Consider the following 23,444-nt stretch of genomic DNA (forward strand, 5'->3'; position numbering starts at 1 on the left):
CCACCCACCAAATACATATAACTCCCCCCCCCCGACCTTTGAATACATATATAAAACACCCCTTAAATACATACCTTACCCCTCCCCCCCCCAAATACATTTGTCTTCCTTGGGGATTGTCAGGCCGGGACAGGTGGCTGCTGGGGGCCCGGCCGGCGCTGCAAGTTGGGCTCGGCTGCCGGTCCTCTAGTTGCCGCCGGCCCCAGCTCTCCCCAGTGCGGGCCTCCCTTACTCTGTTCCACACTGAGCTGCTGCCGCACGCCGTGCCTTCCTCTCATTCTGGTGTTCGCCGGCAGCTGAGCTTGCTTCCGGCGTGCGTCAAAGTCAGAGAGGCACAGCGCGCGCCAGTATCATAACCTCGGCGTGGGACAGTTTGAGGGAGGCCCACAGCTAGGGGAGAGTTTGGGCCCGGCTGTCGGTCCTGTAGTTGCTGCCGGCCAGAGGTCAAGCTCAAATTGCAGCGCCCCCCGCGGCTACCGGGCCCGGGACACCTGTCCAGGCTCTCCCCCCCCCTGTCGACGGCCTTACGAGTTAGGGAGGAGTTACACGATGCACAGATTATAATGAGATGTATCATATTCTGTGTGTACAATAGGAGGAGTTAGGGAGGAGTTACATGATGCACAGGTTATAATGAGATGTATCATATTCTGTGTGTACAATAGGAGGAGTTAGGGAGGAGTTATATGATGCACAGGTTATAATGAGATGTATCATATTCTGTGTGTACAATAGGAGGAGTTAGGGAGGAGTTACATGATGCACAGATTATAATGGGATGTATCATATTCTGTGTGTACAATAGGAGGAGTTAGGGAGGAGTTATATGATGCACAGGTTATAATGAGATGTATTGTATTCTGTGTGTACAATAGGAGGAGTTAGGGAGGAGTTACATGATGCACAGATTATAATGAGATGTATTGTATTCTGTGTGTACAATAGGAGGAGTTAGGGAGGAGTTACATGATGCACAGGTTATAATGAGATGTATCATATTCTGTGTGTACAATAGGAGGAGTTAGGGAGGAGTTATATGATGCACAGGTTATAATGAGATGTATCATATTCTGTGTGTACAATAGGAGGAGTTAGGGAGGAGTTACATGATGCACAGGTTATAATGAGATGTATTGTATTCTGTGTGTACAATAGGAGGAGTTAGAGAGGAGTTACATGATGCACAGATTATAATGGGATGTATCATATTCTGTGTGTACAATAGGAAGAGTTAGGGAGGAGTTACATGATGCACAGATTATAATGAGATGTATCATATTCTGTGTGTACAATAGGAGGAGTTAGGGAGGAGTTACATGATGCACAGGTTATAATGAGATGTATCATATTCTGTGTGTACAATAGGAGGAGTTAGAGAGGAGTTACATGATGTACAGATTATAATGGGATGTATCATATTCTGTGTGTACAATAAGAGGAGTTACATGATGCACAGATTATAATGAGATGTATCATATTCTGTGTGTATGTAACGGGTCTTCCCTATGACTACCGCCGCTACTACGTGCTGTGCAACCTGTGTGGCTCTCAGGAGCCTAAGCCTCCGCTTGGGGAACCTGGGGTACATCTTTATCATACATCTCTAGGTGCAACGCCTCCACCTGGGAGGGATCCCAACGGAGTGGGAGGAGGCCCTCACAGGAACAACCACACAACACTACAGAATATAAAACAGGACGGGCTTTACTGCATGGAAACACACAAATCACGTAACAGCATAACATCAAAACAGCATAACATCAAAACAGCATAACAGCATTTTGCGCCACGGCGGACGCTAACCACACTATGCGTCACGGCGGACGCTATCACCTCTAGGCGTCACGGCGGACGCTAACCACCTCTAGGCGTCACGGCGGACGCTAACCACTCACAGTGTGACCCCACCCTGTGTCCAGTAACCCCCACCCAAATGTCTCGTGTTCTCGAAGTCAAATACCACTGTACAGGTGTGTGTGTGACTGCGCAGCCACTATGTTTGGTGATAGGCCTGGTTGGTGCACGTGAGATACAGGTTACCTGCCCGGGCTCCAGCCACGGGTACCGCGATATAAATCCACACGATCCGACGGGGTCCTCCACACCGCGTGGGTTGAAAGTCCAGCGCAACAATGTCACTCCTTGTCGCAGGGTCTTGGGTGGTGTTCTGAGCCCAGAACCCACCTCACAGGGCCGCACGGCTGCAACACTGTGTCCCTGTCTATTCAACCAATAAATGGGGCAGTGTCCCTATCTAGGGCCTGTCCCTAAGCTCCACAAGCTAATAGATGGCTCAGGACCTAACTGGGACCTTGGGGGCTGCTGGCCTAATGCAGAGGGTCACTCACCCCTGCATCTACCTCCTACCCCTAGCTGGTCCGGATCCTGAGTGCCTGCGTGGCTGCAAAACCCCGCGAAATGTATCTCTTTGCTAGCAGGGGAATCTGGCCTTCTGATAGGCTCCCTGGCATCAGGTGTCTCTGCCCCTATGCACCCTGGGGGCTGGCATGCTCATCTCGTGCATGCGCGAACTATCTGGTCCTCCCGCGCTGGGTTGGGGCACTGCGCATGCGCAACAGCCCTAACATGGCGGCGCCCTGCTTCCCGATCCGCCGGGCCGGTAGCAACGCGATCGCGGCCTTACCGACGGCCCGATCGCGTCCCCGGCAACCGGCCTGCTCGCCGCTCGCGTCCCTAGCTACCAGGGATCGCTCCTTCGCGCACACGGCCCCCCCTCACTCCCTCGTACACAGCGTCGGCCGAAAGGGAGGAGGGGGTCAGCCATGACAGGGGGAACCTGGCTACATCCTCCCCCTGGTGAGAACTCCAACGTCCTCGCTTGAACCACATAACCTTCCAACAGTGTACAAACTTTATATAATAAAAATGCAGTGTTAAAGTACAACTTAACGATTACTCTAAACGAGATTGTACAGTTCAACAAACATATTGATAACTGAGGCTAGCTTGGCTTTAGCTTGCTGCTGAGACTCATAGTGAGGTGCCCCTAATGAATCATAAGCCACTCTAGTGGGAGGGCGTCTCACTCTCTGACTCCTGCGAGTCTCAGTCTCCATTTCTTCCTCTTGGGACAGACCATCGTAGGCTTGAGGCCTAGACTCTCTGGCAGAGGGTGAACCAGTTTGGGGAAAGTCTCTTTGCAACTGAACATTGTCTCTTTGAGGCACAAAACTCGGAGTGGTAGGATCTAGTGATTGATTACTTGGTGAAAATTCCAATGGCGGTACTTTGTCAGCTGGCCCCTTACTTGTTGCGCCTTCGGGAGGTGCCCACCAGTCTCGGTTGGATGTTCCCTCCAAAGGATCCTGAATGGTCTCATCTATGGGGCCGGGATTCGCAATAGCCTCTTCAGGCTCACTGTCGTTCATTACTGTTTCTGTTTCAGGTTCACTTTCTCCCAGTTGGGAGATAGGTAACAAGTGGTTTCGGTGCCAAACTTTTACTTTGCCATTCACATCACGTATGCGATAAACAGGGAGGCCCGGCATTTGGGACTCTACTTGAAAAGGCCCTTCCCTCCAGCGATCAGCTAACTTGTGCTTGCCTGGAATCCCTAAGTTGCGTAGGAGAACTGCGTCTCCTGGTTGGAGCGCTCTATAGCGTACTTTGTGGTCGTACCGTCTTTTATTATTGGCATTCAATCGAGCGGTGGCTCTTTCAGCTAACTGATAGGCACGGTGCAGACTGTCCTGGAGTCTCTGCACATATCGATAATGAGCCATGTTGGGTATCCCGTCGGTAGATACCCGTAGGCGGATGTCGATTGGCAGTCTGGCTTCTCTCCCGAACATCATGAAGTATGGGGTGTATCCGGTGGACTCGTGCCTAGTGCAATTGTAGGCATGCACCAAGGCCTCAACATGTTTACTCCATTCTCCTTTTTGGGAATTTTTCAGAGTGCCTAGCATGTCCAGCAATGTCCGATTAAATCTTTCAGGGAGAGCATCTCCCTCCGGGTGGTAGGGAGTAGTCCTGGACTTTTGAATGTTCAACAGTGTTAGCAACTCTTTGATCAGCTTGCTCTCAAAATCCCGTCCCTGGTCAGAGTGCATCCTGCTGGGCAGACCATAATGCACAAAATACTTCTCCCACAGCACTTTAGCCACTGTGGTAGCCTTCTGGTCCTTCGTGGGGAAGGCTTGAGCGTATCGAGTGTAGTGATCTGTCACTACTAGCACATTTCCTATACCCTTTGAATCTGGCTCTATGCACAAAAAGTCCATACAAACTAAATCCATAGGCCCAGCACTTTTGAGATGGCCCATTGGAGCAGCACGGGTGGGAAGGGTCTTCCTATGAATGCACCGTAGACATTTTCTGCAGTGTTGTTCAATTGACTCCCGCATCCTAGGCCAGAAGAACCGGTCTCGCACTAAACCCAAGGTCTTATCCACCCCCAAATGTCCATGATCATCATGTAGTGATCTTAAAACGAGACCTTGCATACGCCGAGGTAGAAATAGTTGTCGACGGTCAGGATGATTGTGGAATTGAACAACCCTATAGAGTAGGCCGTTATCCATCTCAAACTTATCCCATTCTCTCATGAGAAGACCCACATCCTCGCGAGGAGCCCGTTTCACCAGTGAAGAGTCATTTTTGTGTAGGGCCTCTCGGACAGCCTTAGCCGCAGGATCATGTGTCTGTGCTAGTACCAGTTCCTTCACCGTGAAGATAACGTCTTGTGTTAGACCCATGCCATCAGGGTGGCAGTAAGCTTCTGGAAGGGCTTGAGGTCGACACCCTAAAGAATCCACTACTCGTAGCTCGGAGAATGCCACTCGGTCGTTTACAATAGCAGCAGTGGAACACATAGCTCTCATTCCTGGTCCTGGAATTTCTTCCCAAGGGCCATCGTCGGCGGTCTCGCCCAGTCCCGATCTCCTAGATAGAGCATCGGCTCCTATATTGAGAGGTCCAGGCTTATATTTCATAGAAAACTGGTAATTGGCGAGGGTGGCCAACCATCTGTGACCGGTCGCATCTAACTTGGCCGTGGTTTGTACATAGGTCAGCGGATTGTTGTCTGTTCGGACCTCGAAGGTGACCCCATATAGGTAATCATGTAGTTTGTCAGATATGGCCCATTTGAGGGCGAGGAACTCCAATTTGTGAACTGGGTAATTCTTTTCACTGGGAGTCAAACTTCTACTTGCATATGCCACGGGACGAAGCCCAGTGGGGTACTTCTGGTGTAGCACAGCTCCCAATCCGTTAAGGCTGGCATCCACGTGCAGAATGTAAGGCTTCTCCGGGTCAGCATATGCTAGAACGGGAGCCTCTGTTAAACTATTCTTCAGCCTCTTAAATGCTTCCTCACAAGCCGGCGTCCACCGATCCCCGAAGGGGGTCCTTGGGGGGGTCCTCTTCTGCTTGGGTTCCTCTGGATAGACCTTCAGCAGATCGTTCAGCACAGCTGCCTTCTTGGAGTATCCATCCACGAATCTTCTATAATATCCACAGAACCCGAGAAATGACCTCAGCTCCAGCACATTCTCGGGTCTTGGCCAATTCACCACCGCCTCCACCTTGGCCGGGTCGGTGGCCACTCCGTCTGCGGACACGATATGACCCACATAAGTGACCGATGTTCGACAGAAGCGGCACTTATCCAATGAGAGCTTCAGGCCTTCTTTCCCTAAGCGATCCAATACTTTCATCAGCCTAGTCTCGTGTTCTTCAAGGGTGGCTCCGAACACGATTATGTCGTCTAGATAGACCAAACACTCCCGCGGACACATATCTCCAATCGTCTTTTCCATAAGCCGTTGGAAAGTGGCTGGAGCGCCACAGATACCTTGGGGCATCCGAGTGAACTGATAAAATCCCAGGGGACAGACGAACGCCGTCTTTTCTTGATCAGTAGGGCTCATCGGAACCTGGTAATACCCAGATCGAAGGTCCAACACGCTAAACCACTGGCTTCCGGACAGTGCGCTGAGAATCTCCTCTATTCGGGGTAGCGTGTATTGGTCAGGCACAGTACGTCTGTTCAATGTTCTGTAGTCCACGCACAATCGAACAGACCCATTCTTCTTTCGTACCACCACAATCGGTGAGGCATAGGGACTCCGAGATCCGGTCACTATGCCGGCCGTTTCCATCTCGTTCAGGACACCCCGCACATCCTCCACATCTCTGGGAGCTAAGCGGCGCGACCTTTCCCTAAATGGCGTGTCATCATTCAGACGAATCGTGTGCTGAGCGCTTCTGCTGCATCCCACGTCCATCTCACTAGTAGAGAACACATCTCGTCTCTCTCTCAACTGAGCACATAGCTTCTCTTTCCATGCTTCTCCCAGGGGAGACTCTCCGAAGTCGAATTGTAGTGCCTCGGCCTCTTCTCCCACACGGGCAGTGTGAACGGTCACTGGATCGTCTACAGGATCCACAGGATAAATTCTACCCAACCTTTGTCCTACTTCCAGCGGCACGGTATGGAGAGACATGTTCTGGATAGACACGGTAATCTTCCTAGGGACAGTAGATGGCCAATCCCGTACTTCAGGTATCATTCGGTATCCCCACTGATTCTCAGACTCGGGGAGGGTCTCTAGCGAGAAGTATCGGTCGTGTTCGTGCCGACTGGGGTACTTGATCAGCGCTGTCACGTGCCTCACTCCCCCTGGTGGAATCTGCAATAACCCTCGCTCTTGATTAAAGATTTCACCATACTGTTCCTCATACGCCACCCTATAGCATTCTTCCCGCAGGCCAGGGGCTATATTCAGGGATGACAACGGTAGCTCACCGGCTTCTTGTAGGAATGAGCGAATCACCGACCTCACAATATCGGCATTCGTGCCTAGTATGATGGGGGCACTGGGATGTTCTCGAGCCTCTGGACAGACCAAAGCTTCCACCAGCATGGGATGCGACTTGTTAGTGTTCAACTGCAAGATATCCAGCTTGACCGCTACTATTCCGTCTATGGGATAATCATCTTTACTCAGTCCCCATAACTTCATCTTTTCGGCTGACTGCAAGGGAAGATGGCTGAGGTGCTGGTCGTAGAATGGACGGTAGATGATGGTCACCTGTGATCCAGTGTCCAGAAGTGCTGAAGAGTATATCCCCTCCACGACGACTCTTATTACAGCGGTGGGCCCTACTCGGCAGTAAGCATCGGCCGGGGGCGTCTCCTCCGTGGAAGGCCCCCCCGACTCCTCGGCAACATCTTCGGGTGTGGTTGATAGGGACGAGCTTGCCTTCCGCACGGTCACGGTGTAGGTCTGGGCCTTAGTGGGGTTTGAACAGTTCCTTGCAACATGGCCCTGCTCGCCACAGTTGAAGCAACGGAAGTCTGGGCGGGGACCCGGACCGTCAAGCGACCTGGGAGCGGACCTAGGCACCTCCGGGGTGGCCGTATCCTTACCGCTCTTGCTCCCCTTTGCTTTGGGCACTGTTGCTTCCTTGGTCTCATCCTTGCGCGGGTCTTTGGCCTTTTTGGGCATATGCAACCTAGTATAGGCCTCATGACCCTTCACCTCATCCAGTAGGTCTTCTAGAGTAGGGGGGTCTCCCTTCTGTAGCGTGCGTCTGAGCATTATCACGATATGGTGCGTGGGTATGGCTCCCCGCAGGAATTGAGTGCGCCTATACTCATTTACTTCTGAGGCCTTGATGACTTGGCGGGAACGTAGCTCCCACAAGAGCAATTGGATCCGTTGTATGAACTCGGATAGGTCTTCCCCCTCTTTCTGGCGGAGATTGTAATACTTAGTCCATAGTTCACTCACATCATCTTCCTTACCATATGCCCGGGTAAGCGACTCCATCATCTGATGTGCGGTAACCCCCGTATGCTGATCTTTATACATCTTGATGGTAGTGGACGCAGGCGGGCGCAGGCACTCCATGATTCGTTGTCTTTTCACCTCATCAGGACAGGTCCACTCTTCCAGTACCTGTGAAGCATATTCCTTCCAAACATCAAAAGCCTCTTCACCAGTGGGAGTAGGGTTTACCCCTGAAAAGAGCTTTAACTTGCGGTATGGCTGAGGGGAAGGGGATTCGTGCTTGGGCCTACCCAGTTGGATGGCCTGGGCTAGTAATTGGATTTCTCCCATTCTACTGGGGCTGGAGCTCCGTCTGCTTGAGCGACAATTAGCACAGGATAATACACTGGCCTCATCCCCGCATACACTTTCTGGTGGGGACAGGGACATGCGCATACTAGTCTCTAGCAGGTCTGTTCTGGGGCTACAGGGTTCGGGTTTTATCGGCATTTCAGGATATATAACAGGACACCCTGAGCTGAGGGCCCCGTGGAAACGCAAGTTGGATGGGCCTTGCTGTGGCGACAATTCACATCCCCCAGTGATTAATACGGTGCACCATGACCCGTCGGGGTCGGAGCGGCGACCCAAGATTCTGGCATCTTCTAAGCCTGGGTACTGCATTAGGATTAAACATAGTTCATAGGATGAGGCATTGGCGGGAACTTGTCCTACAGCAAGGGTTTGTGAGGGCGGGACTTGCCTTTTTACCGCCCACGTGTACACCTCTTGGCGGGAAGGTAACGTGTAACCTAACGACATTTTTGGCTGAGTTCGGGCACCCCAGGTCTCAATCTCAGCAGCGCCTCCAAATGTAACGGGTCTTCCCTATGACTACCGCCGCTACTACGTGCTGTGCAACCTGTGTGGCTCTCAGGAGCCTAAGCCTCCGCTTGGGGAACCTGGGGTACATCTTTATCATACATCTCTAGGTGCAACGCCTCCACCTGGGAGGGATCCCAACGGAGTGGGAGGAGGCCCTCACAGGAACAACCACACAACACTACAGAATATAAAACAGGACGGGCTTTACTGCATGGAAACACACAAATCACGTAACAGCATAACATCAAAACAGCATAACATCAAAACAGCATAACAGCATTTTGCGCCACGGCGGACGCTAACCACACTATGCGTCACGGCGGACGCTATCACCTCTAGGCGTCACGGCGGACGCTAACCACCTCTAGGCGTCACGGCGGACGCTAACCACTCACAGTGTGACCCCACCCTGTGTCCAGTAACCCCCACCCAAATGTCTCGTGTTCTCGAAGTCAAATACCACTGTACAGGTGTGTGTGTGACTGCGCAGCCACTATGTTTGGTGATAGGCCTGGTTGGTGCACGTGAGATACAGGTTACCTGCCCGGGCTCCAGCCACGGGTACCGCGATATAAATCCACACGATCCGACGGGGTCCTCCACACCGCGTGGGTTGAAAGTCCAGCGCAACAATGTCACTCCTTGTCGCAGGGTCTTGGGTGGTGTTCTGAGCCCAGAACCCACCTCACAGGGCCGCACGGCTGCAACACTGTGTCCCTGTCTATTCAACCAATAAATGGGGCAGTGTCCCTATCTAGGGCCTGTCCCTAAGCTCCACAAGCTAATAGATGGCTCAGGACCTAACTGGGACCTTGGGGGCTGCTGGCCTAATGCAGAGGGTCACTCACCCCTGCATCTACCTCCTACCCCTAGCTGTTCCGGATCCTGAGTGCCTGCGTGGCTGCAAAACCCCGCGAAATGTATCTCTTTGCTAGCAGGGGAATCTGGCCTTCTGATAGGCTCCCTGGCATCAGGTGTCTCTGCCCCTATGCACCCTGGGGGCTGGCATGCTCATCTCGCGCATGCGCGAACTATCTGGTCCTCCCGCGCTGGGTTGGGGCACTGCGCATGCGCAACAGCCCTAACATGGCGGCGCCCTGCTTCCCGATCCGCCGGGCCGGTAGCAACGCGATCGCGGCCTTACCGACGGCCCGATCGCGTCCCCGGCAACCGGCCTGCTCGCCGCTCGCGTCCCTAGCTACCAGGGATCGCTCCTTCGCGCACACGGCCCCCCCTCACTCCCTCGTACACAGCGTCGGCCGAAAGGGAGGAGGGGGTCAGCCATGACAGGGGGAACCTGGCTACATGTACAAAAGGAGGAGTTAGGGAGGAGTTACATGATGCACAGATTATAATGAGATGTATCATATTCTGTGTGTACAATAAGAGGAGTTAGGGAGGAGTTACATGATGCACAGATTATAATGAGATGTATCATATTCTGTGTGTACAATAGGAGGAGTTAGGGAGGAGTTACATGATGCACAGGTTATAATGAGATGTATCATATTCTGTGTGTACAAAAGGAGGAGTTAGGGAGGAGTTACATGATGCACAGGTTATAATGAGATGTATCATATTCTGTGTGTACAATAAGAGGAGTTAGGGAGGAGTTACATGATGCACAGATTATAATGAGATGTATCATATTCTGTGTGTACAATAGGAGGAGTTAGGGAGGAGTTACATGATGCACAGGTTATAATGATATGTATCATATTCTGTGTGTACAATAGGAGGAGTTAGAGAGGAGTTACATGATGCACAGATTATAATGGGATGTATCATATTCTGTGTGTACAATAGGAAGAGTTAGGGAGGAGTTACATGATGCACAGATTATAATGAGATGTATCATATTCTGTGTGTACAAAAGGAGGAGTTAGGGAGGAGTTACATGATGCACAGATTATAATGAGATGTATCATATTCTGTGTGTACAATAAGAGGAGTTAGGGAGGAGTTACATGATGCACAGATTATAATGAGATGTATCATATTCTGTGTGTACAATAGGAGGAGTTAGGGAGGAGTTACATGATGCACAGGTTATAATGAGATGTATCATATTCTGTGTGTACAAAAGGAGGAGTTAGGGAGGAGTTACATGATGCACAGGTTATAATGAGATGTATCATATTCTGTGTGTACAATAAGAGGAGTTAGGGAGGAGTTACATGATGCACAGATTATAATGAGATGTATCATATTCTGTGTGTACAATAGGAGGAGTTAGGGAGGAGTTACATGATGCACAGGTTATAATGAGATGTATCATATTCTGTGTGTACAAAAGGAGGAGTTAGGGAGGAGTTACATGATGCACAGGTTATAATGAGATGTATCATATTCTGTGTGTACAATAAGGTTGTAGAAGGAAAAGAATGGTCACTACATCCAGAAGCACCGATCACAAGCTTGGTAGATTAAAAAGTTCTTTATTACAAAAAGCTGGACATCAAGATACAAGCTCTGACGCGTTTCATCCCGTACAAGGGACTTTATCAAAGATACTTGTTACTTACACCAAGCACATATATATAGGTACAAACAAAATCTGATTGGTCTACTCCAAGCACAGACTCAGCAGATTGCAATCATCACAATGAGTGGCGACTCCCATGTGTAGTATATTAACCTCTGCCAGTCTGGTAGAAAACATGCAAACATATATATACAATAGACAATGTGATTAAAAACAACGAAACATGATGTCAAGCATAATAATAAAAATTAGATATTCCATGGACGTCCAAGGGAAATACAGATGTACAATATGTATATAAATAAAAGATATACAAAGATAAGAAAATGAGACCATTACAAAAATTCATAACCATTATTAACGCTAAATAATCCCAATATGTACTATCCTTATTTTATTTCAATCATTTAATAGATACATACTGAAAAATTATGAGTTAAAAAGTCATACATATAAGAACTTGAACTCAATAGGTAACCACCTATAAATTCTATATTAATCCAACAGAAAATGTTTCAGCTCCCAATCTGAATTCATTCCAAAAGGGTGAAGGGAGTTAAGCATATATATCCAGTACATTTCTCTTTTGTTTAGCCTGTTTTCTCTATTGCCGCCTCTTGGGTGATGGGGTATATGTTCAATGGCAGTAAAGGAAAAATTACCAATGCCTCCCATTGGGCATTGGGAGAAATGCCTGGATACTGGATGTATTAAATCATGCTTTTTTATTAACCGGGTATGTTCAGCTATGCGTAATCTCAGTGATCTAATTGTGCGGCCTACATATTTGTGGCCACAAGCGCACGCGAGAACGTAAACCACATAGGATGTATTGCAGTTTAAAAAGTTGTTAATATTAAACTTCTTTTTATCATTGGAATGCATAATGAATTTTGCTGGAAGTGCGTATTGGCACATTGAACAATTTGCGCAACTGAAGAAGCCTTTGGGTATATTAGTAATTCTTGGGCTTCCTCTGTTTGAATCAAACAGGCTGGGAGAGAGATGTGAGGCCAAGGTTTTGGCCTTACGAAAGGTAAACCTTGGACCACTAGACAACGAGGGGCCAATATCTTCATCTAGCAAAAGTGTATGCCAATGTTTTTGTACAATTTTGGAGATTGATGAAGACTGTGAGCTATACGTGGTTATAAAAAATGGACTCTGTGTAGAATTATTAACCGTATTAATTGATTTTTTCAGATTTCTTGAATGTTTCTTTCTAGAGACAGTTTCTTGGATGAGATTATCTCTGTCCATAGAATCTGCTCTCATGAAGGCAGCATCTATGTCACTGATTGAGTAACCCCTGGCCTTAAATCTGTCAGACATTTCTTTTGATCTTGACAGAAAAGTGTCTTTTGTTGAACATAATCTTTTTAGTCTCATAAATTGAGATCCAGGAATATTCCTTATCAATGAGCGGGGATGGCAACTCCGCGCATTGAGAAGCATATTCCTGGAGTTCTCCTTTCGATAAACATCGGTCTGTATATTCATCTCATTATCAATGTACAGTGTTAGATCTAAATAATTTATATAATTCATATTGTGCTCAAAAGTGAATTTAATATTATAATCATTGGTGTTTAAATAGTGAATAAAAGAAATAAGGGTGTTCTCATCACCATCCCAAATAACAATCAAATCGTCAATATATCTCTTAAAAAAGATGATATATTGACGGAAAGGATTGTTAGCGTGATAAATAAATTGTGACTCCCAAAAACCCATAAATAAATTAGCGTAAGAAGGTGCAAAGCTAGTGCCCATGGCGGTGCCTAATTTTTGTAAATAAAACCGTGAGTCAAACATAAAATAATTGTGTGTGAGTAAAAAAAGTATAGATTCTTGTAAAAAAGTGCAAAGTGAAACTGATAAAGTGGATAAATCTAAAAAGTGTCGTACAGCTTTAAGTCCGTGATTGTGATCAATAATGGAGTACAGGGAGGTCACATCTAATGTGACCCACCTATACTCCTTAGTCCATGTGATGTCCTGTACCTTGAAAATGAGATCCGATGAGTCTCTGATATAGGAGGGAAGTTGAAGAACCAGGGGTTGTAGGAACTTGTCCACATACCGCGATAACCCATCCCCCAAAGATCCAATGCTCGCCACTATTGGTCGTCCAGGAGGGTCGACTAGCGATTTATGGATCTTTGGGAGATGGTGGAATACCGGAATCACGGGATGTGGACAGTTCAGAAATTCAGTCTCTTTGTGACTAATGACATTAAGGATACTGCCCATGGTTAGTAATTCGGTCAATTCTAGAGAATAAGATAAAGTTGGATCTTTTTTAAGAGCCTGATATGAATTGTCATCACGAAGCTGCCTAAGTGCTTCTCTTTTGTACTGTTCAGAGGATAATATCACTAGGGCTCCCCCTTTATCTGCATGTCTGATCACGATATCCGAATTGCTCTTAATATGTTCAATTTGTTGTACTTCAGAGTAAGTTAAATTCCCAGAACTAATATTAGAATAAGAGAAACCTTGAGAAAGAAATTTTAAATCGCGTTCGACCAACCTTTCAAAAGTAGTTATGGATGGCCCTCTATTGTAATTCGGGCAAAATACAGATTTTTTTCTTATAGCCCGAGTCCTCTGAGCCAAAAAAAGGTTGGACGAATGTATTAATAGGCTCTCCTTGTGACAGTAACAGAGTTTCCATGTCTGAAATTACACAATTTTCTTGGAAATTTAAATCCTGAGGCAGATCAGAATTTGACTCTATTGGTATCGATGGAACCCCATCTGATTTTTTTCCCAACAATCGATTTCTAGAACTAAATAGCTTTTTTAAAGAGAGTTTGCGCGTAAATTTCTGGAGGTCTATAATTGTTTGAAACAATTGGAATTTTTGAGTGGGTGCGAATCCTAAACCTTTATTCAAAAGATTCAACTGATCCAAGGGAAGATCTACACCTGATGTGTACAATAAGAGGAGTTAGGGAGGAGTTACATGATGCACAGATTATAATGACATGTATCATATTCTGTGTGTACAATAGGAGGAGTTAGGGAGGAGTTATATGATGCACAGATTGTAATGAGTTGGATATATACTGTGTGTACAATAGGAGGTGTTAGAGAGGAATTACTTGATTTACAGAATTTACAGAATAGATTAGAATAAAAGGCATCAACTGTCTGCGTGTCACTTTTAAAAATCTTTTTATTTGTGCCAAAAAAATCTGTGATGTCTGAAAACGTCTCTAGCTAAGAATTTGTATACATTTGACACAAACCCAAACAGAAAATGATGCACATCGTTCTGATCATTGATTTATTGCCATCTTTGTCTTTAATACTGTGCAGGCACCTCTGGCAGAGGAAGGGTTAAACAATCGTTCTGCCCCTGAGATTTCGATCTGTTCCACTTTACCTCTTGCATGAGGCCAAAGTCAGCAATGAAATATTCTCGCCAGCACCGTGTCTATGATTAATTCCCCCTGTTTATTAGTCCTATGGCTATCACAGCTTTCAACTGAAGCCAGAAATAAGGAACATCTTTTTTATTAAACACAGAAAAATGGGCTCAGCTATTCTGGCAGGAGGGGGACGATCCTCTTTTATACTGTTAAAAACAGTATCCCATGCCTGGCTCTTTTATTGAATTCAGCACATACCATTTATTATCTGAAGATTCTTCAGCTTTGAGCTGTCTGTTTCCATAAAGGGTTGATATGGGCCAAAAATAAAAAGCTACAAAATAGATTGCTATGTGAGATTAAAAACAACTTTTTGACCCTTCCAGAGCAGTGTGTTGCTGGCCTCTCGTAGCAAAAGGCTTAAAACAGGGGTTCTCAACTCCAGTGCTCAAGAACCAGGTCAGGTTTTAAGGCTATCCCTGTTTCAGTACGGGTGGCTCAGTCGAAGAGCCTGCTTCAACACAGGTGGCTCAATCAACCCTTTGCTGAAGCAGGGATATCCTGAAAACCTGATTTGTGGGGGGCCGGAGGGGTCTTGAGGACTGGAGTTGACAACCCCTGACTTAATAAAACTCTTCCATTCTCCCCATTTGTCTTTTGTAAACATGATCTGTATAGAATCTGAGCCGTTTGGGTGAAATGAAAGCATAGATTGGGAATGACGGTGGGATAGGCATAAGGCATTCGTTCCCAAAAGCTGCCCCCTTCTCCTTACAATAACGTTATTGCTTGGCTGGTACTTTCAGCGAACAACAAAGAAACTGAAGTGTAGGAGTTTTGGAGAGAGGGCAGGAATTGGCATGCAGGTGGGTCTGAATTGTACAGTATCATCCAGTGTAATGGAAATAGGTTAAGATAGGCAATTAAGACCTTCTTATGAATACATAATTAGAATTATATCTGCAGGGCGTTTAGCGGTTAAATTCTAAGCAATTGTCAAAATGGGAAGGTATGTGTGGGTTTGAAGTACAACCATTTTTTATAATGTGGAAATGTACTCACAATGTCCATTCTGAAGATGATCACTTTATTTCTATTAATTGACCATAAATATAACGCACACCTTTTAAATTGAGGATCAAAAATGGTTTCTTAAATCAGACACAGTACACTTTTCGCAATGGCACTTAGACCACTGGCATGGGCATAGTACCTAAATGGAAGCAAAAAGCACAGGTTTACAATTTCAGGACATTAGTGCTGTTTGTTCAACTGCATCAGTGTGTCTGTATGATATCAGTATGGCATCAGTGTGTCTGTATATGTAGCAGTGTGTGATAGTGACGTTATGTAGTAGTGTTAAAGAGCACTGGGTGATGACATTAGCAGGGTCAGCAGCTATAAATGGCTGGGGCCATTATCAACATTTGTGCTCACAAAATATGTACCTTCTCTGACTCCCCTGGTTGGGTCTAAGTTTTTGGCACCACCTAAAGGTCCATGCTGAGTGTATTAACTCTGGTGTCTCTTTTCCTGTCCCAGAGACCTGAAGAACAACTTCATCAGTAGAGTGGAGCCCGGAGCTTTCCTTGGCTTGACGGAATTAAAACGACTGTGAGTATCAAGATGTCAAGTTACAGATCACAGAGCAGGGGCTGCACTTGGCTTATTGTACAGCTATTGATCAGAGAGAACCCTGATGTGTAACATTTCATACTCACCAATGAAGAGATGTGTAGTCCCCAGCCCAACATTTTTAGGAACAAAAATACCACTTGCGAGCACATTCACGTCCTAGACAGGTCTGCCTCCTGCTTTTCACCAGTATCTCTTAGAGACAGTGCTTCTATTGCAGCCAGGGATTCTGGGTAAAAACATACAAACGAGCAGTTACACCATTGGAATTTAACCCTTTCTGTATCTATCTGTCTATCATCTGTCTGTCGATCTAGCTACCGAGACGTTGATCTATCTGTCCGTCTATATATCTATCTATATGTTTATCTGTCTGACTGTTTATTTATTATTTTGTACACCCAAACTGCACCTTCTCTGCTTCGATGAACCCCATTTGTTTTCCTTTATTTCAGAGACATCTCGAACAACAGAATTGGCTGTGTCACACCCGCTACCTTCCATGGCTTGAACAGCCTGAGCCGTTTGTACGTATAGCCCCCTCCCACCCCCCCCAAAAAAAACCCAGAGACAATCCTACACCTATCATGCCACTTTACTTCCAGCTGAGATGTGCCTGTGTAAGGATTCTTCAGCTTAACCCTGCTCAAACCATATTGTTTTATGTTCTCTTATCATACATCGTAATGAGATGGGCAGTGCAGCCTTAACCCTTCCGCTGCCAGAGGTGCCAGCAACACTTTTAAGTTACAAACGTAAAAACAAAATCTATTTTTCTTGGCAAAGAGTACGCTCAGAGCTTAGAATATACCCGCTTATTTCCAGCAACCACAAGGCAGAGGAATGTATACCCACTACTTAAAAAATACCCACTATTAAAATGCCAGCGCTCCCCTGTCACTTTTCTGGCTGTAAAACCCTCTTACTAAGCATTTAATGGATCAAGTTCTATTTCGGTACAATCAAATTACACGTCCCTTCTGTATTTTCCTCCTCAACGCTCCTGTGCTATTTGCGGTGTCGGTAGACGTGAGGCCTGCCATCGAAGACTGGCTCCCACGCACCACTACATGACGACAGTACATTTCTCAAGACTTTTGCAACCAGAGAGAAGTTGTGGAGTTTCAGCTTGAAATGTAGCCTGTAATTCTCCTTTACATAGGGATGTGCTTCCAGCACATGCACTGCGGGCTGCTGTAACGTTGCCACCTTGTAGTGCGGTCAACTGTGCCCTGCCAAGTATTATCATACCGGCCAATTCTCTCTATTTATAAGGGACATCCATATAGCTCGCTGGAAATATATATAGGATTTTCTACTTTATCTCTGAATAAACTTGCTTCATCACAATGCAAGTCAATGGACGATGAGGCGATCTCCATCTTTTGACTACCAAAAGATTTTTCACATGTTGTCCAATGACAGTCTCACTGATTTTTAATACGTCTCTGATTTGGAGTCGGTCCCACTGATTTTTTTTTTTTTTCAACTTTATTTTTATTGGGTTTTCACATGTATACATTATGTCACAAACCATTGTTCCGAGTATCACATTTTAACGCGTTCTCTTTTCCAACAACACTGAACACTAACACAACGACGACTGGGGGCTATATACGTACACCGGACAGGACTTACTAGACGTACCATACATTGACCGATGGGGGGAGGGGGTTGCGGGGAGGGGGATGGGGTTGGTGAGGACAGCATTGGAGATGTTTCTTTCTTTCATGATTCCTTCAGAGGCTCCTGGTAGGTATCCTGCATCTCTTAGGACTCTTTTCCCTAATCCCTTCTTCTTTCTTGCTGATTCCATGTCTGGGATGGCCGTCTATTATGACCTACCTGTCCATTACTATGTGGTAGCGGATCCTGCGTTATCAAAGGAGAACGCATTTATTTCTATCATTGTAGTATTGCAGAGGTATCTACCCCTGGGATATCTGTCTGTGCCAGCCACGGAGTCTAGACTTTTAGAACATTTATGCCGGTGTCCTTGACCATACTCGTTAGTTGTTCCACCCGACAGATGTGCCAAATCTGATTTCTGATTTTGGGGATTACTGGTAATTCATTCTGCTTCCACAATGCTGCGATCTCGCACCTTGTGGCTGTTGCGAAATGCGCGATTAATTTATGCGACGCATTTGACAGACCCTGGATCCGTCTGCCCAATAGGAACAATTACGGGTCCAGGGGGATCTCCAAGTTGAGTATCCTTTGTAACCATTCTCTAATTTGTTCCCAAATCGGGACCACTTTAGCGCAGGACCTCAGCATATGTCGTAGATCTGCTCTCTCCCCGCATTGCTTTGGGCAAAACGGAGAATATCCTATGACAAATTTAGCTAATCTAGATGGGGTGTAATACCACCGCATTAGGTCTTTATATGCGTTCTCCTTTAATGTGGTACAGATCAAACTTTTGGCTGCTGCCTGCAGGATCCTATCCCATTCCCCGTCCTCTAACGTCTCCCCTAAGTCCGTTTCCCATTGTCTCATGTAACTTAGTCTTATGTTAGTAGGAGTCTCAGGACAGATCACTTCCCTATACATTCTAGATGTCAGTCCCCTTGTGTCCGTTCCTCTAGAACACAGCTGCTCAAAATTTGTTCTTGCTGGTCTGATTGGGGATTTGTTATAAAAATCTCGGCTCTGGAGGTATCTAAAAAATTCCTTATTTGGTATATCCTTTGTGGACTTAATTTTTTCAAATGTTTTTATAAATTTTCTCCCCTCCAGATCTTTCAGTCGTGTAATGCCCGACTGAATCCATACTAGCAAATTATTTCTATTCAGCCCTGGAGCGAAATCTGGATTACCGATTATCGAAGTCATTAGGGAGTGTTCAGAAGTGAGTTTTCCACTATTTTTAGTGGTCTCCCAAACCTTCAAGGAGTTAGCCATGGTCTGGAGCGGCAGATCCATCATGTTTACACTTTTTTTGGGTAGCCAAATCAGGTTATGCATCTCTACTGGAGCACAACATCTTTTCTCCAGTTCCATCCATCTCCGTAAATTCGGATCTGTGTGCCACTGACTAATTTGGCCTAATTGAGCCGCTTTATAATAAGCTAACAGGCAAGGTAACGCTAATCCCCCTCTCGTTGTAGGCCTCTTCAAGAGACCTTTTGCAATCCTTGGACTTTTCTTGTTCCAAATAAATTTCATAATTTGTGACTGTAGGGAGAGGATGTCCACGTTCACTATGGGTATAGGCAGACTCTGGAATAGATATAACATCCTTGGGAGGAGATTCATTTTCACGCTATGTATCCTCCCAATCCAGGAGATGCTACCTTTCATCCATGTCCTGAGATCCTCCCTCAACGTCTTAATTAACCTAGGATAATTTGCTTTATACAATGTTTTGTAATCCCATGTGATGTACACCCCATAATATTTGATAGCGGAGGCTTGCCACTTGCAATTAAAGTTTATATCGATCAATTTCTCCACCTCTTTGGGCAGATTTATATTGAGGGCTTCTGATTTGGTCTGATTGATTTGAAATCCCGAAATTTGGTTGAATTTTCCCAGAATCCCGAAAGTATTGTGCAGAGATGTGAGGCTTTGACAATGTTAAAATCACATCGTCCACGTACAGCGCCATTTTGTGAGTTTGTTCTCCTACTGGTATTCCTGCTATATCTGGGCTACGTCTGATGTGCGCCGCCAGGGGCTCAATACAGAGGGAAAACAGCAGTGGGGACAAAGGGCAACCCTGTCTTGTTCCGCTACGAATGTTAAATTGTTCTGAAGGGAAGCCCTGATGTCGCACCCTTGCCGTCGGGCCCTCGTACAGCGCTAGTATGGCTTTTAAAAGGCGTCCTTCAAAACCAAACTCTCCCAGTGTTTCACTTAAGTAGGGCCAATCTATCCTATCAAAGGCTTTCTCCGTGTCCAGACTTAATACCATGGATTGAATGTTTTTCTTTTTGGCCAAATCGATCAAATCTATTATCCTCCTAGTGTTGTCTGCCGCCTGTCTGCCCCCAATAAACCCTACTTGATCCGTGTGAATTAACCTGGGAAGAACGTTACCCACCCTGTTGGCTAGAAGTTTGGAGTAAATTTTAACGTCCGAATTGATCAGTGAAATGGGCCGGTAGCTCTTACAGTCTACCGAGTCCTTACCAGGTTTGTGGATCAGTGATATCGAAGCCTGTAGCATTTTTGTTGGGAAGGAGGCCCCTGCCAATATTTCATTAAATAATTTCAATAGCTGGGGTGCCAGTAATTTAAGATATTTTTTATAATATAAGTTTGAGAAGCCATCTGGCCCTGGTGCTTTAGCTGGTTTCAGGGACTTGATTACCTCTGCTAATTCTTCATACTGTATGTAAAATCCCCCTGTAACGCTTCCTTCTCATCTCTGCTCAAACTGGGTAACTTTGCCTCCTTCAGAAATGTTTTAAGCATCTCTTTAGTTTTGTGGTTGTGGGTGACCTTATCTCCATCGTAGCGTTTTTCGTAGTAAGCTTTGAATTCCTCTACAATTTTCCTAGGATTGGACGTAAGGTCACCCTTCTGTGTTCGCACTGCGTGAATGTGATAATTTGGAAGCGTATTTTTTAGCTTGTTGGCAAGTAAGGTATCTGACTTGTTAGCTTTCTCGTAAAACCTACGCTTAGACCAGGCCATTTCCTTCTCAGCTTGGGAGGATAGGAGGAGATTGAGCTTTGTTTTGATGTCCAATAATTGTTTCAGAATGTGATCTTGTTTACTCACATTGTGGCGGGCCGAGAGATCTGCTAACTGTTTTCCCAATTCTTTAATCTTACTCTCTCTCTCCCTTTTCCTTTTGGCAGCCATATTCATTAAAATTCCTCTGAGAGTGGCCTTATGGGCTTCCCACAGCATGGCCTGTGACGCCACACTCCCCTCATTCTCTCTGAAATAGTCCTTAATCCTGTCACCCACTTCTCGTTCCAGATTAGGTATTTTCAATAGGAGCTCATTGAGCTTCCAGTTCGCTCTAGGCCTGTCTAGTGGTATCAAAGTGCACCGCAGCTCAATAGGTGCGTGGTCCGACCATGAAATATCATGTATCTCTGACCGAGATACCCCCGGGACCATTCTATTTGATACAAGAAAGTAATCTATCCTGCTGTATCTGTTGTGAGGATGTGAGAAGCAGGTGTATTCCTTCACCCCTAGGTGTTGTTCCCTCCAGATGTCTAGAAGTTGGCAGTCTCTTAACCCCTGGGATATTGTTAGTAGGTCCTGCTTTTGTGTAGCGTTAGTCTTTGTGCATCTGTCTAAGTCTGTGTTAAGTGTCCTATTCAGGTCTCCCGCTAGAATGATGTTTCCTTTTGCTACTTGACGTAGTTTGTAAATAAAGTGGCTGAAGAAGTCGGCCGCATGTTCACAGGGAGCATATAGTGCTGCTAACGTGATGGGGTGACCCACTATAGTTCCTGTCACTATGGCGTACCGACCCTCCATGTCTGCGTGTGTTCCATCTACTAATAGTGGGACTCTATTATGTACCAAAATAGCTACGCCTCGTTTTTTGATCTGGGCGGATGCCAAATATCTCTGTCTGAAGTCTCTTTCTAGGAATTTGGGATTTTTCTTCCTCGAGAAATGTGTCTCTTGGAGGAACAGAATTTCTGCGACTTTATGTTTATAATCTTTAAATGCTAACTTTCTTTTTGATGCGCTATTGAACCCTTTAACGTTATGTGAAATCAACACAAATTCTTTACTCATCTGTAATCCTGTGACTTTTACTCTGCTGAACTCTGCTGTCCCTTCTGCTGTTGTCTCCTACGCTGGAGCCACACCCTGTCTCTGTTTTATTCTTCTTTCCTTGCTGACCTGTGGGAACCTGGGATAAGGTGAACACACGAGGGGAAACATGTCCACCTTTCCTCTACTCTTCTACCTATTTGGTCCAATCTGCCTGCCGATCTGCCTTCTCTATTTAGTGCTCTTACTTTGCTTACCCCGTCTTACTCATCCTCAAGTAACCCTTACTATTCTCCACTTCCTCCCCTCTCGTCCTATCTTCTTTCCTCCCCTCTATTTCGCCCCTCCTTCTCCTTCTTCCTGTCTACATCTCGTACCCGTTCCCCCTTCTCTTGCCCTCTTTCTACTCCTGAATCCCATCTTCTGTTCCCCTCTTATGCTCCCTTCCCCCTCTCCCTTTTCCTCTCCCCCCGCTCCCTTCATCTCCTTGCCGCTCGATCTCAGGCATTGCTTGGCCACCTTGTGGGTCCTCCACCTCTATCGTCTCTCCTTGCTGACGTCAGCCTCCTCGTTGTTCCCTGCCTTTGCCACCTCCAAGATGGAGCCCGCAGTTCTGCTCCTGGATGATGACGTCTTTCTGGTCTGCCGCCATTTTGGATTTTGGTTCGCGCCTAGACGGAGGTTGGCGCACTCGCTCCTGCTTCCCGCCATGTACCTTCCTGCTCCTGCGTGTCACCTTGGTCCCAGGGGGAACTCCATTATCGCCACCATTTTCCTTAAACGACCATGCCTTCGGAATAAGGTAAGGTAGTTTGCTTTACAGGTTTTACCTCAAGGGATCTGCCTTTACTGCTTCGTTGGATACCATTGTCCACTCTCGTTCTGTAGTACTTTGGGAAATGTCGCTTGCCTCTTTGAGCCCCGGGACCTCATGAAACTGTGTCCCAACACATTAACTAGGTAACCTTGGAAGTTTATTAACCTGAAACTTTACACTTTATTACTGCTGTACTCGGATCAGCTCTTATCTCCCCGCGCTTTGGCAGACTTAGGGCTTTGTGTCCATGTGGGCTCTAGGGTTGCCCCCTCCGGTCCTCCCGCAGCAGGAGCTTCTCCCAGCCCAAGTTTATGTAGGAAGGAGGGCCCTTCATCCAGTTCTTTCATGGTGAACGATCTACCACCTCGGGTCACTATTAAGCCAAATGGGAAAGTCCACCTATATCTGACGGTGTTCTCTCTCAGTGTCTTAGTGATCGGGAGCAGATTTCTTCTCCTTGCCAGCGTAACTGGTGCTAGATCTTGAAAAATCAGCAGCCGGGCGCCTTCAAATTCCACTGTAGGAAGGGGTCTTGTCTTCTGCAGCACTGCTTCCCTGGACCTGTAATGGTGCATTCGAACGATAATGTCCCGAGGCTGCTCTGTTTGAAGGGGTTTAGCCCTTAGGGCCCTGTGACACCTGTCCATTGTTAGGTGGTCTTTCGGGGAGTCCGGAAGTATGTTTTCCAGCCACCTGGCTATGTATTCCTCACGGTCTATTACGGACTCTGGTACTCCTCTATCCGGATGTTGTTTCTCCGGTCCCTATTTTCCGTGTCCTCCTGCCTCTCTCTTAAATCGTTTATTTGTTCT

General features: G+C 46.4%; 1 protein-coding gene across 1 annotated transcript in view; it reads left to right on the forward strand.

Annotated features, from left to right (window-relative positions):
* ADGRA2 (adhesion G protein-coupled receptor A2) overlaps positions 1-23,444 on the forward strand; it is a 187,597-nt gene that overhangs the window by 103,758 nt on the left and 60,395 nt on the right. The window contains exons 3-4 of the mRNA XM_075601405.1: positions 16,029-16,100; positions 16,577-16,648. Of these exons, the coding sequence (XP_075457520.1) occupies positions 16,029-16,100; positions 16,577-16,648 (144 nt within the window). The remainder of the gene's footprint in view (positions 1-16,028; positions 16,101-16,576; positions 16,649-23,444) is intronic.

This window comes from Ascaphus truei, chromosome 5 (assembly GCF_040206685.1).
Source record: "Ascaphus truei isolate aAscTru1 chromosome 5, aAscTru1.hap1, whole genome shotgun sequence".
In the NCBI taxonomy this organism is placed as follows: Eukaryota; Metazoa; Chordata; class Amphibia; order Anura; family Ascaphidae; genus Ascaphus; species Ascaphus truei.